Source organism: Centropristis striata, chromosome 2 (assembly GCF_030273125.1).
Source record: "Centropristis striata isolate RG_2023a ecotype Rhode Island chromosome 2, C.striata_1.0, whole genome shotgun sequence".
Classification (NCBI taxonomy): domain Eukaryota; kingdom Metazoa; phylum Chordata; class Actinopteri; order Perciformes; family Serranidae; genus Centropristis; species Centropristis striata.
Window position 1 is genome coordinate 7,132,589 of NC_081518.1, and position 15,186 is coordinate 7,147,774.

A 15,186-nucleotide genomic window follows, 5' to 3' on the forward strand; every position below is an offset into this window, starting at 1 on the left:
GGGGTTTTTTTTAACAGGGGTGTGTCTAGAGGGGGGACATTGAATTTTACTAATAGACGTGCTGTAAAAAGAGAGTTAAGTCGAGTAGATACACCAATACAAATAAATGAGAAATATGCTTGGATCAGCTAGATCAGAGATGGGCAACTGGAGGCCTGGGGGCCACATACGGCCCGCACCCTCACTTGAAGTGGCACTCAGTACAACTACATGCATTCGAGCATGAAATCTTAAAAGTGCAGTGTAAAAATGCACAAAATTACTTCTTGCAATTAATGTTGGTCTGCTGTTCTTGCACTGACTTACCACAGTAAGTGGTTATTTTTGATTTGCTTCAAACCTTTTGTATTCCTATTTATACTGTCGAACATGCAATTGAGCATGAAATATGTTAAGTTACTGCACTGTAAACATATTTAAAATTGCAGTTTTATCACATCTGGTTAAGTGCACGGTCCTATATGTGGCCCTGTGGTAGTGTCCATGAAAAACTGTGGCCCCCTCCAGCATTTAAGTTGCCCATCCCTGATATAGATGATTTACCAGTCTGTCTGGTAAACTATAATTTTTACACACAATGACACAAACACAATAATGTCTAAAATTCTCAAAAGAATAAAATTCTGAAAGAGCATGTTATCACTTTATATTCCACAACCCATGGTGAAAAGAAAAATTATAACTGTTTGTTGTGTAACATTTTACCTACTCCACCGTTAATTCAAACATTAATTAAATCTTTTATTTTAATTTTAGTTTTTCAAGTCAACATGAGCATTAGCAAATATGCACCTTTTCTTGATAATAACCAAAATCATTATCAAGAAAACCATGGAAAATGTCTAGATATCAGCTCTTAAATTAAACCCTTATGAGTTATTTTTGTTGTTATCATTATATTTGTCCAAACAAATGAACCTTTAGCTGTACCAGGCATTAAAACAAACAATGGAAGAAAAAGGGTGGTCTAATGATTTTTTCCATGACTGTATGTTGCAAATGTCTTACCTCTCTCCATCCATTCTCATATCCAAGGGTCCATCCTTGCTGAGGGCGAAGCCTCTCTCCGCCTGATCCATCTGCATGGAGGAGCAGCCAGCATCCAACAGGACAGCATCAATGCTGCCTGGCTTCATGTTCATGTTAGACAGCAGGGCGTCAAGCTCACTGAATCGGCCAAGCAATGGTTTCACACGACCACTGGCGAAAGGATTAGGGAAAGGAAAAGCACAATTAGTCATTGCTATAATATTGCATATGGCTGCTGTCAAAATACTGGCCTTGTTTAAATGGAATTTGAAAACAAATGCTATATTATTCAAGTGACATCCAGTGTTTTAAAAAGCTCAAAGCTTAATAAAAAATATGGGCTGGATGCCTTTATCTTTGTTTGTTTTTAGTTAATCACTGTCTCAGCTGAGTAAAACCTTTTTATTACAACAAACTGGTTGGTTAACATTAAAGAGATTAGATTTTTGTTACAATCACAGACATGTTAATTAGAGATGCACGATTTTATCGGCACGTTATCGGTATCGGCCGATATTGGCTTGAAAATGAACTATCGGACATCGGCCAACACGCTGATATCTGCCAATATAATAAAGTGATTAAATAATGCGGTGCACATCACCTCTCTGTTGCACCTTGTTTGTAGCTCATAGAATTGTGCAGTGTAGTCTGAGCCCATCTATTTATTTATGTTCTGATTAGGGACTGAAGCTGCTTATATTTTTTGTACTTTTTGTGATTTTGTTTGTGCAGATTTAGCCGTCACATATTGGGCTCCTGTTTTAAATTAAATTTGAATTTAAGCAGCAGTCTATATGTAGTTTTATTCAATTTGGGTTTAATTGCTGTACAGTTGCACTTTTCACATGTTCCCAGTGAACACAGGTTATGTTTACTGATTATGTCAATTGGGAAATTGGCCAAATTTGCACTGATTGTGGGTATTAGTTGTGCAGGAAAAAAATATCGGTATCAGTAATCGGCTAAATGAGTTGTAAAAAATGAGCATATCGGATATCGGCAAAAAATCCAATATTGTGCATCCCTAATGTTGATAGTTACAATGTTGAATCTGTAGTAGAAATGTCCTTTATAAATGTTTAAAGATCACCTCCACTTAAAAATGTGTTTCTTATGTTTATGTCCCCTAACATGTCTAACCCTGAATGTATGGCCTTGTGTCTGTGTGAAGTTTGTCCCTAGAGAGGTGAAGACCGAGATGTCTGAGCATTTCCCTACAATTTCAGATTCAAACGTACGCCAGGCGAGCTAGATAAGGTACGTCACAATTTCAAAAGCCTGTTCAATATGCAAAAGCCAGAAAAGAAACCTGAAATCTCCAGCGCCTGATGTCTGACGCCATGTCAACAATGCTCTGTGTGATACTAAAGAGAGTTTAAGGTCAAAAGAGGATAAATCCAGGAAAGGAAATGCCTGGTTTTCACAGAAAATGAATGGGAGCCGGTGGCTTCGCCAAGCATGCCATGTTCTGTGGTTTTACTCTCAGTTACATACAACTGCTACTGAATGGAAACCATGAGTAAAGTCCACTCTAACAGCTGCTTTCACAAACACCCTGACAACAACCTCCCAGCAACAACAATCCCAAAAAAGTGTTTGTAAAAGCAATTCCAGCCACAGGGCAGTTACCAGAAGTTTGACACAAAATACGTGCACATTCAGCTGGGCAGCAACCCTTTACAAATGAATAATCAATTATCTCTGCATATTATTGTGGAAAGAAGATGTGCACCTACAGGTGACCCTATGTGTGGACCAGGGATGGGCGTTTAGAAGAATCAATTAATCGTTATGTTTGTGTAAAAACACAAGATATATATACAGTACTATGCAAAAGACTGTTTTGATAATGGACGCTTTTATTTTGAAAGGATGGAAAGAGACTTCCTGTCGATCGTAAAACTAACTCAAATGAAAACAATCCATTGCTCTCCATTGACTTTGTTGGAAGAAGGAGACAAATAACAATTCTGTTTGTTAGCAGAAAAATGTCCTGGGGGCCGCTGGAGGCAGAATCAAAATGACCAAAAATAGACACAGAATTACTAAAAAAAGACACAAAATGACAAAAAAAGACACAGAATTACCAAAAAAAGACACAAAATTATTAAAAAGACACAAAATGACCAAAAAAGACACAAAATGACAGGGAAAAAACTAAAATGACCTAAAAAAAAAAGGCACAAAATTATTTTAAAAAAGACACAAAATTATTTTAAAAAAGACACAAAATTACCAAAAAACTTAATTAAAGGGACCTTCCACACACAACACGGTAAAGTGCCATTCATTTAAAACTCACATTAAACTTTCATATCAAGGTGGGGGCCACAAAATATCGTCACGAGGGCCGCAATTGGCCCGGGGGCCGCGAGTTTGAGACCCCTGTTGTAGAATGTGAATGTGCAGAAAGCTCTGCAGTATTAAGTTTAGCTTGGGAACATATAGCTATCATTAGCTTGCTAACAGTCCTTTCTGGTAGACATAGATAGCTAAAATGATCATATGATATGCTTAAATCTAAAAGTTTAAGATAGAAGCAGACATTTTGTTAGCGATTCAGCCCAAGGTTGTGTATTGCAGCACCAATAGTTTTCCCCTCCGGTGGGCATGGTCTTCAGAGTATGACGCATGGCGCTCTGTCTCTATACTGCTGCAACCCTATTCCCACTGCATCATGAATACACTGTAGAGAAAAAACACCCACACTCAACATCCAACAAGTCAAGGTCATTTTATGCAAATTGAGCAGAAGTGTTCGTGGGAAGACCACATCAGATATACGATTCGGTGGAAACCCACAACAGCTTGAGAAGCTTTCCAATCAACCTTGTAAAACTGAATCAGGTGTTTCCTTGGAAGCCCACTATCTATCTTAGCTAGCTAATTGAGATCCTTCGTTGTCACTGACAGAGCAAGACCCTGTGTACACAGTCACTTCCTCATGCACGAGTGGTGAGATCCTCCAGCCACATTCATGCATTTTTCATGTGACCTTTTAACATTGTGTGAACAAAGATGATGGCAGAAGAGAGCAACAGGAGCTAGCAACTACACATTAGGAGCAGAAGGTCTTCGGCAGCCTTCTCCACCCATTGTGAAGTTTTTACTCTAAACAAAAGCAAAAAATATTGGATTATTGTATTCAAATAAGAAACAACTCATTTCATACATCACAGAACAAAGTTCAAAAGTGTCACACCGCAGTGTGGCGGTGTTTTATTTTGTTTTTTTGGTCTTCTCATTTCCTATTTTACTTTGAAATAGTAACTCTCCTCTCGTTTCAGGTCACTTGCCCTTCCCCGTGTGTCATCTGTCTGATTGTCTCCCCTAATTACCGATTGTGTTCACCTGGTGCTCCCTCCCTCCTTCTGTTGAAATAAGCTGTGTCCCGATGTCAAGGAAGGATGCTCAAACGGCTGGTTTTGAAGGATACTACGTCATCGTCATTCGCCGAAGGACTGTCCCAATGTCGAGGATCCTCCAGAGGACAGAGTCCTTCTTTGCCCAAATTCCAAGGATGCATGTGTGTATCCTCTGTGTGCTCCGACTACCCATAATGCCTTGCGCACACCGGTCTACCGGGAGATTTAAAAATGGCGAGCGTAGAAACAGCGACCCCGGCGGTGCAATATGCATTTAAATATATAAGTATTTTCAGTTTACACTGAATGTTATCACATAACTTCCAAAACGTGTGTCCAAAGTCAAGCAAAAACATATACATAAACAAATGCCAGAATATTTAGCTAAAGATAATAAACGTCATCTTGATACATTGCCAGTTAAGTTAATTAATCTCAGGCGCTAAAGTTATTGTTAATTCATTTATATGCGTCAGATGATGATGAACTATGTGCAAAGTATATATAGCTTTGCCATTCAGTTATACATTTCTTTATTGTGTTTACAGGGACCGAAAGTCCGCTATTATTCGTTATTGTTATTTATAAATAACTGTTATTGTACTGTACTGTAAAATAAAATAAAAAAATCACAGAACACATCTCCATGGTGAGTTATGCGCCGCTGCTTTTATGAAACTAAACTTGGTCAAATTCAGCAAGGATCAATGAAATATTCAGGCTTAATCCACTTTGTGGCTTTTACTTGCTAAATCATGGAGATTCAACCTTAAAGCATCTTCTTCCATTGTCACAAATATGTGGCAGAGTGCTGGTGCCAAAGACACATCATGTTATGAACTGATTTTGAAATTGCGGCGTTGAATTTAAGCAGGACGTCCAATTACACAATGACACACAGCTGCACACTCCAAAGGATGTTCCATTTGTGTGTTACACCAGTGAAAGGAAGGACCCTGGTCTCTCCTCCGGAGGACCCGACTCCAAAGGAAGGATCCTACCAAGGAAGGATCCTTGACTTTGGGATACAGCTATTGTCTCGCCTAATTACCGATTGTGTTCACCTGGTGCTCCCTTCCCTCCATGTGTTCCAATAGTCTGTGTTCACCTGGTGCTCCTCCTTGTGCTTAAATAGTCTGAGTTTTCCCTTTTCCTGGTCCAGTGTGTTTGACCTCGGCACCATACCAGCACGTTTCTCTCGTTCATGCCACAGCCTCAGATTTCCTAGCTTCGCTTTTTTGCGTATTCCTCACAAGAGTGATTTTTCTTTGTAGTTTATTGTCAGATTAGCGCTAGGATTTAGTTTCATCGTTTCTCTTGTCAGCCGTTTTGTTTCTCTCCCTTTTGGAGTGATTTTGTGTTCATTTTTATTTCCCCTCTTTAGTCTATTTCCCAGTTCATTGTAGAGTTTTGTAGATTCATTTGTTTCCTCCCTTTTGGAGCGCCTCTTGTTTGTTTAACCTTTTATTTACTAGTTCATCCCCTTCCTAGATTAGATATCAAGCCCCGTAACTCTAATTAGGACCTTTTAGTTTTACTTATTAGCGTAGATTGTTCATAGTGTATTTCCTCCCTCGGAGTGGTTTTTCTTCGTTTTTATTTTCTAGCTCAGCTTCAGGAGTTTCATAGCCTGTTTGTTTTCACCTTGTGTGGATTACTCTTGCTGCCTTCTTTGAAAATAAAGAGACTATCAGTTCTCCTGCTCTGCATCTGAGTCCTAATTTGAGCCAGGCCTGACAAAAAGCTAAGAAGCTGACCGCATCCTCCTCACAAGAAGGCTTGTTGGTTTTAGTGCACGCATTCAATGTGCAAAGTTAGACCACAGCAATCGCTCACCATAAAACTGTTGATTCTCTGTTGCTCCTATTGTGGAACAAAGGGTACATTTTTTAGGACCATTAGTTCAGCTTAATGAATGAATTTTAACCAGTGCCTATAAAACTAGTTGCAAAATGTGACATAATGGCTGCAGTCAGGAGCCCTGAAAGGCATCTATTGCCATTAGCTCCGAATACCGGAAAAGTTACCCAATACTTAACAACAAGACTTCTTGATTGGAACCATGGACACCATATGACACAATCAAATGACTGGTTTACTCTCACAGTTGCCCATGTGCAGACTGAACTTGGGAAGTCAGCCTTTTGTTTTAATGCCCTCGAGACCTGGAATGATCTTCAACTCGCATTGAGGATCAATACGACAATAACATTTACTCCATTTTGTAGCTTGATTGCAGACTTTCCTGCAACTGTTTTAAGCTTTGGTCATTTTAAAAAGCATTTTACTTATTAATTTATCTTGTCTGTTATCTGTATTTTTAATGTGTATTTCTGTACGGTCTGTAAATGTACTCGTCGTCACTGTAAATGAGGGAAACTTCAGCTCATCTGCCATTAGATGTTGGAGAACTTGGTTTTTTAACCTAATCCAGAATCAATCTATAAGTTTGCAAGAGCACAGAAATACCCAACCAGAGGCTGTAAGGTGGACTAGTGAGAGAGTACCTGTCCATGTCCTGTACATTAGCTGTTGATCTATTTCTCCTCTATACTGTTGGATATTTGCAGTAACAGAAATTAACTTTAACTGTTGCTTTAAGTACTGTTTCAATTCCAATAAGCAGCATTAGTGACAAAATAGGCTGTAGGGTTTACCGTACGTTTGTGGATGACACATATTTGGCAAGAATTTGGGAGTACTCCCTCAAGAAGGTTTGAAAAAATGTTAATTAAAAATATGATATTCACATCATCATTTACACAAGTGGTGCTCAAAACAGCTAGGGTGCTGTACATAAGCTCTGTAACGGTAAGGGGAAATCTTTGAGTATAGGTATAATTAACGTATCAATAAGCTTCCCTTAGCAGACATTTTATTAAATTTGAGCCCTTTTATCTACACAACAATGACTCTACTTTTCTCAGGATTAACTAGGGGCATGCAAGGAGAGAACACAAATTGGCAGGTCCTCTATTTCAAAACCCACTGAAGACAAAATGGCAAGGGAGCATCTCACCCACGCTGCCAGGGTCTTCCTTTGCTTTGCTGTTGTTATTCACTATCCTGCAGTGATTGATTTGTTGAAAAATCTATAGTAAAGGCTTTGTTGTTCTCTCCCATCACTTGCGCAATTCCTTTGTGTTACTGCCTCCTCAGTAGCACTCTACCACCTTCTCCAATTTTCCAATTTTTTTTTGATTATTCAAAGTATGAAGTCTTTTTGGTGAGAGTTTACAAACTTTTAAAGTTTTAATCATTCTGGATTCTTATTGAAGCAGATTTATCGGAGGTCAAGCAGTTGTTGTGCGGATAGCGATGGTGTTGCCTCAAAGCTAACGGCTAACATCAGGGGCGCAGATGGGGTTTTTGAACTGGTGGGGACGAAGCTCACCAAATGATTTCAACTCAATTCATTATTTTTCCACTCCATGCCTTAACCAAAATATGTTTTATTTAAGCATTTTTAAATGAACTGTAGTGTAAACAACAACCAACATATTTACATAAAATAAGTTTGTACATGAAATTCCCAGTGCAGCCAAACAAATTTACTGACTTGAAGCTGACTCAATGAAGGACCCAAAAACATCTCTCCTCCTTTCATCACCCTGAACATACTGCTGGGCAATTACTTGTCTGTCAAGATTTTCTGAAACTATGATGGGGGGACTCAGACAAAGGCCAGGTGTCCAGGGGCATGCTCCCCTGGATGAACATTTTTGCCCTAAAAGCCTAAATTTGGTGCCTCTTGCACATTCTAATGTCACTATTCCATCTTAATCATTGCATATTTTTATTATGAATTATTGTAAAGGAGAATAAGGGTTCTGTTTTATTTAAGGCGTCATATTTTGACAGTCCAATTGCAAATTCTGTGCTGGACTCTGCTAACACATCCACATGCTCTTATTTTGAAAGCTACATGTGTTTGCTTTTATTTTGACGGCGGGTCTAACACGTTCTTACCGTAACGCCTTATGGTGTGTTATATTAACACTGAAAGTAGGAACTTGGAGCTCGGAACAACGTTGAAAATTCTGACATTCGTGTAGACCTTGAACACACCATTAGCCTCCAGACTCTCTATGTCCTGCAATGTAAATAATCTAACTAACAGAACATTAATCCTCTGTTTTACCGGCGATGTTTGTCGCTGAAAGTAGGGGGGGACGGATCAGGATAACTATGAATCTGGGGGGACATATCCCCCCGTCCCTAGTGCCATCTGCGCGCATGGCTAACATACACCAACTGCTGGCATACAGCAAGGTTATCTGAGCTTTTTTTAGAAAATGAAAACTGCTTCTTTCCACTGCTTCAAATGGTGTAACTAACTAAATTGCAAATGTGCAGCAATGAGTTGCAATGAGAATAGATAACAATTATTCTACAGAAAACTTGTATAACGTTTTGTTTTGTCCGACAGGAGTTATTCTGACTCACCAGATGAAGACTCTAATTATAATCATCTCCATCAGTCTGAATGATTCTATATACTGCAAAGTTTATTACATGACATTTTCTGTATCCACGTTTCCATTCACCTATTTTTATGCACATTTTGTTTGAAAGTTTGAATTGGAAAAGCGGAATGTAAACAGCATCATTTAAAAAACCTTCCTGTGCAAAAAAGTCTTCCTACTAATGAAAAACCCAATTGCAGATTCCTGCAGACCTTTCTCTAGGTTTCTCTCATACATGGGTTAGTAAGAAGGCCAAGGCCACTGTGTTTGTTTCCAGTTTGCAGCCTCTCTGTACTTCTTCTACTGTTTACTGGAGGATTACAGCCACTAGGCAATTTAGCGCCATTTCTGAAGAATCTACACTGTCGCTCAGTTTACTCTCTCTGAAAACCTTAGTTGGCTTTCATTTTTGCAGCTCTGCAAAACTTGGCTTAAAATGTGCTAAACAATTGAATTAAAACACAACTAGTGATTGCAGAAAGATGCATTGATACAGAACGGGCAGAGATGTGGGGATGTTGATACACTGTGAAAAAAAAAAAAAATCAGTTTAATTTACGGTAAAATACCGGCAGCTGTGGTTGCCAGAACTTCACCGTAAAAAATACAGTAAGTGGATTTTCTACTGTAAATTTAAATGTAAATATCAGAAAAAAATGTTATTTAGACTGAATAATCCTGTTTTTTTCAGGGTAATTGTGTCTTTGTGTCATTATGGTATTCCTCCATTAATTTTACACAAATTTTTAAAATATTTTAAGTTGTGTACTATTCCTTGATTTACGGTTAATTAAGTGTCTACTACGGTAATATATAATTTTAAATTTTACACCTCATTTCTGATGCAATTTGACAGTGTTTTACTGTAATTTCTACAAACATTTTTTACAGTGCAGTTATTTTAAATCATCATGACCGCTTATGATACAATACAGTTCAAAAACTGATGGCATTGTTGGCGAGCAGCTAACAGTTATCCACCTACAGTGAATGAGTGGCTCATCTTTATGAAGGGGACACAGCTCCACTGACTGCTGGGCAGCGCCCACTGGTGAAGCCACGAGCTTCCCAGTGTTACACAAGTCAGGGCTGTATAAAACGAATGCTGAATTCCTCATTTTATTAATGTTGGGAAGAAGAAAGAATGCAAGCTGGTTTAAGTAGAGTACCTTCTCTGTGTGATGGCGGACACATTCTTGTGGTGCTGTCAGCGCCAGCCAGCATACTGACTGACTAAAGAGGGTTCAGAGCAGCAAGTTAGGCAAGAGTGCAGCTTCAGACTGAGAAAGACCTCACAGCTCTATCTGAGGCATAGACTGTAAAAATAATGGACGTAGTGACCGTGAGGTCACATATTGGTATGTGGCCCGTTGGAAGCATCGAGTTCAGAGTTACACTCATTGCCATCTTGTTTCCGATACGGGGAGCAGACCATATTTGGACTGTGGAGGAGGAGAGGGATCTGATCACTGACTACAGCCTCTCTACACCCCCACCCTGACTGAGAGAAGCCGCTGCTCATTAATGTTAGCATTAACTGGAGCATTAACTGGGATGTTAGTTTTGGCTAGCAAAAAACAAAATGTATGTTACTTACCTTAGAAAAATGAACAGCGACTCCTTGGAGTGTCTGTTAGTCCAACCAAACGCTGAACAAGACATTTTTACTGAACAAAACGTTCAAATAAACTCATTAAGTGAAAATACAGTGAAAGGGTCAAAGTTATGAGACCAAACCGGTAAACGTCCTTTTTTATATCTATATAACGTTATATATAACTTTATTGACACGTTGCCGTGGATACGCATTGTTCTGCTTCTCTCCTGATGACGGCTTGCCTTAACAAGGCTGTCAATCAAAGGTAGCCCCGCCCCAAATCATACAATTCTTTATCTTCTATTTTCTTCTAAATGGGGCCATTATTTACACTATTAACATCAAATTGTCTTGAAGAAGATTTTTTTTACTAGCGATTGAGACCATAGTGTTGTCCTAAAAAAATTTTCTGAGGTAATAAATCAAGTGAGAAGTTTTCTCATTTTGCATTGAAATTTATTGACAGAAATCTTTCTGCAGCCAAACTTAGCGCCCCCTGCTGGAATTTTTGGTAGAATGCAGCTTAAGGCACTTCCTGGTTTGCCTCCCTGCTCAGACCCGGAGGTTGCCGCCTGGTCTGAAGGCAGCTATGGGAGGAGTTTAGTGTTCTTAACCCTGCCCAGTTCATATGCATGAACGGGAAAAGGTGAAAATGAGTAGACTGATGCAACTCAACATACTTATACAAAAAAGACCTCTTTTATGTCTGTATAAATCATCTTATAGTCAAATAACTATGTTAAGTGTTGTAAAAGCTACCTACTTTACAACACTGAAGGCTCTATAATGCTAATTAAAGCCTTGTAATCATGCAGTGTTTTTTAAACAAATTACTTTTACTTTTTAATTATTGGAAATTCTGTAGTCTGAGTGTCCGCCCACACACAGGTGATGTACATACCTTCCACGAGACACTGCGACTTCTACACCAGCACGTTTTTGTAAGCCACTGAAGGATTTAAAAATATGCAAAACAGTTACATAACATTTCTAAATTATTAACTTCTTTATGTGGCTTAGACACAGAGTTGGAGATATAAATGCCTTATGTAAGGTCTTATATTATTAAAGAGGACAAGTTTCAGTGGTGTATGTGCTGAGGTCCAAGTGTGGGCTCATAATTGCTTAAGAGATCTGAGCTATTTATAGTTGTAGCACCCCACAACATTGACATCATGCAAATTTTTTGTTATACTGGCATCTCACTGGATCACCCTCACACTGAATGTGGTTTTCCCAAAACTCAAAGAGACAGTCTGAAGCTTTGCACGTTCAATCATGGGATATGTGACAAAGATTAAGAGCCAGTGCTGATGACACTAGTGGAAGTCAATGGTAAAGTGAGCCACACAAATAAATTTGGTAGATTCCCATTTGTGCTGAAACATCCCCCTTTAGTTAAAAAACCACATGCCAGAAAAAAAAATAAAAGTTATAAGTCCAAATGATATTTGACTTCTCAGTGTATATTTTTAAAAACTTCAATGCTTTGGTTTTAAATCCAAGACCGGCGAGATGAATGATGTTCGTTGTCTCTTAACTCTATGGAGTCTTTCGCTATTTTGTCCATTTTTTAATCCTTTTCATCCTGCCTGTATACACACCTCTGCATTCTGACTTAATGGATCAACATTTTGAACCAAAAAGAAACAAAGAAAAACCAACATAAATGTGATCTTGTGATTGTGTGTGATCCTGTCATCCAACTCTGTTTTTTCTTGTAGTGTGGCTGTATTTTTATTTGTGTCTTGTGTGTTTAGCATAACAATTTTGGTAATTTTATGTATTTTTTAGTCATTTTGTGTATTTGAAAAGTCATTTTGTGTCTTTTTTGGTCATTTTGTGTCTTTTTTGTGTTCTTTTTGGTCATTTTGTGTCTTTTTTAGTTATTTTGTGTCTGTTTTTGGACATTTTGTGTCGCTGAAAGTAATTTTGTGCCTTCTGTGGTTTTTTTGGTCATTTTGTCTTCTCATTTTATGTCTTTTTGGGTCATTTTGTGTCATCTGCAACTCCATAAAACACTTACTTTTCATAAGGTACGCACAGCATCCAGCACTGACTAACGGTCAGAGAGATATGCCCTAGACACACACACACACACACACACACACACACACACACACGCTTCTTGCTTTTATAGATAGATAGTCTATAAGACAAACCGACGATCATATTGTTATTTCACGCAAATACTGATATAATCGTCCATCATGATGTTTTGCTGTCGTTATGCTAATTTGGGAGATATCGCCCAACTTAATTTTGAATGCTTGACAGTTTGTGCCTTAAGGATTTGGCCCAAACAGTTAAAATAGCGACAACACAGACGTTAACTTTAAGTGTGTCTGTGTTCAGCTCAGCTTGTGGCAGTTATTTTCATCCAGTCTCTGATTTTTTTCTCTTGTCTCTGTACATTTATGGTAGATTCATAAAGCCTCGGCATAAGCTTTCGCTCAAGTTGAAACATTTTCAACTTTAAAAATTTTCAACTTCCGCGGATGAATGTGAGTCGAATCGTGTCTTTTTATTCCACTCACAATCCCACCGCCTACGAAAATTTCCCTTTGCCTGCTTTCTGAACACTTTTAAATCACGATCAAGATATTTTCATGTTCCTGCCTTTTGAAGGATATCTAACAATTGTTAAATCATGGCTATTCAATTATGCAGAATCAAATGGTGTACAGTATTTCCAAAAGTCTTAGAGACTCTGGAGCTGCCAAACCACTTTACAGATACCGTAAGGTTAAAAAGCTTCCATGAACTAATAGAAAGAAAGAAAAAATGTGATATGACTAATATATATATATATATATATATATATATATATATATATATATATATATATATATATATAAACACGCATTCACATATAGACACTCATTCCTGTTACCCAATGTTCATTCCTGTTACTGAATGTATACATAAACCACTGTTTATCAATTATATTTGGTCCATCATTTATCTAAGTCTTTATACATTGCACAGTGAAAAAATGGATAAACCTTGAGGTTCAGCTCTGCATTAAAACAGAAAATGTTATTGCGTTTCTCTAAAAAGTACAACTTGTGTGTGTGTATAGTCATTTTTAGTGATTAAAATAAATTATTTGAATGTGCAACAAACCTATTCTTCAAAATAAACAATTAATTGAGGGGAAAGCAAAGGAATTAGTTGAAATGCTTTTACCAATGCCTTTTAAATGACACATGAGTTCTGGTGACAGGACTGAAAATTTTTTAAGCATTTCTCACTTAAAAGTGTTCTAAAAAAATTTTTTTAAATAGTTTGAGATGGACCAATACACATTTTGAGCACAAATGTTTGTTCTTAGATTAACTGTTTAAAAAAGCTAACAAATTAAGTTTAATTTTGGAGAGTTACAACTAGCAAATGGCACTCATTCGGTAGAATCCCTCAGGATTATCTAACAAACCAGCTTTAAAGTGTATCTAAACAAATGTAATCTGCCAATTATAGGTTCTAGTTTCCTTATTGTCAAATTTATTTCCAAGGTCGATAATAAACCATCAATTAAGACATTATTTACGTTGTATAAAGTGTAATATTTGGCTCCACTTTAGTATTTGCTCCCTTCACTAGATATTTCCTTGCATTCACTTGTTCTTGTCCATCTGGAAAAAGAGTACACTGAGTGAGGACATCAGGAACCTTCACAGCAGGCTCAGTCTGAGCGCATGCTCGTTCAACACGATGCTGCCTCTTCACAAATCAAGCCTGAAATATTCCCCTGTGTTGACCCGCTCAGTTCCTTTACCTGCGTAAAGCTAAGACAAGATGCTGATTGATTGCTTTCAGCAGGGGAGCAGTGATGAAAATATCTACAGTCAGAGAAGAAGAAGAAAAAAAAAGAAAGAGGCTACACAAGACAAACACACAGTCTTTAAATATGTGTTTCATAAAAAATTCAATTTGTGCTACCTCAGATGACCTGAGGAAGGTTATACAAATTGTGAATTTAGTAATGAAATGGCTGTTGACTTGCAGATGGCCTTGACATCGCCATCAGTAACCGTTAAATGCTTCCCTTACGTTTCTCCACTTTAATTTTATCATCTTTATTTCCTGTTTCAAAACCTTGTTTCTGAACGATAGGAGATGTTGTGTTACAGATGATGAAAGTTTACAAATCTACACTTTTTGGATGTTGTCCATCATGTGTGATTGAATGTTTGAGAGTTATTATTGAGAGAATGGCTGACTTATGTACAGTGGTGATGAATGCAGAGACACTTAGCTGGATGTTTATTCAGGTGAAAAAACCAAGCCAACGAATTCTTGACAAAGAGCCTGGACATTTTTACACGGTGTGCAATTTATCAAAGACTCAACACAAAAATAACCGGGCTAGTGAGCTCAGAATGTGTGAGCTTTGCATTGATATATTTATTAGCAACATATTTTTTTAACTATTAGAGCTGTTGCTTTGGGCAGATGTGTTACATTAAATAGCTTGTTGACATCGCTAAAATAACGTACCTTTCTACACACATTCAGGAAAAACACAGACCTTGATTATCCTTTCATTGCGTGGTTGTGTTGGTGCTGGTAACGTTGGTTTCCATTGGTACTTTCTAGGGATGTACGACATTATCGGCATGACAACGGTAATGGTTGATACTGGCTCTAAAATGAACAATCGGACATCAGCCAACACGTCGATATCCACCAATATCGTGCGTCCCTAGTGCTTTCCTCTACGACT

General features: G+C 38.0%; 1 protein-coding gene across 2 annotated transcripts in view; it reads right to left on the minus strand.

Moving 5' to 3' along the window:
* Positions 1-15,186, minus strand: part of mettl15 (methyltransferase 15, mitochondrial 12S rRNA N4-cytidine) — a 64,368-nt gene that overhangs the window by 11,423 nt on the left and 37,759 nt on the right. For both annotated transcript variants that reach the window (XM_059359936.1, XM_059359926.1), the window contains exon 4: positions 1,009-1,200. In XM_059359936.1, coding sequence (XP_059215919.1) covers positions 1,009-1,200 — 192 coding nt within the window. The remainder of the gene's footprint in view (positions 1-1,008; positions 1,201-15,186) is intronic.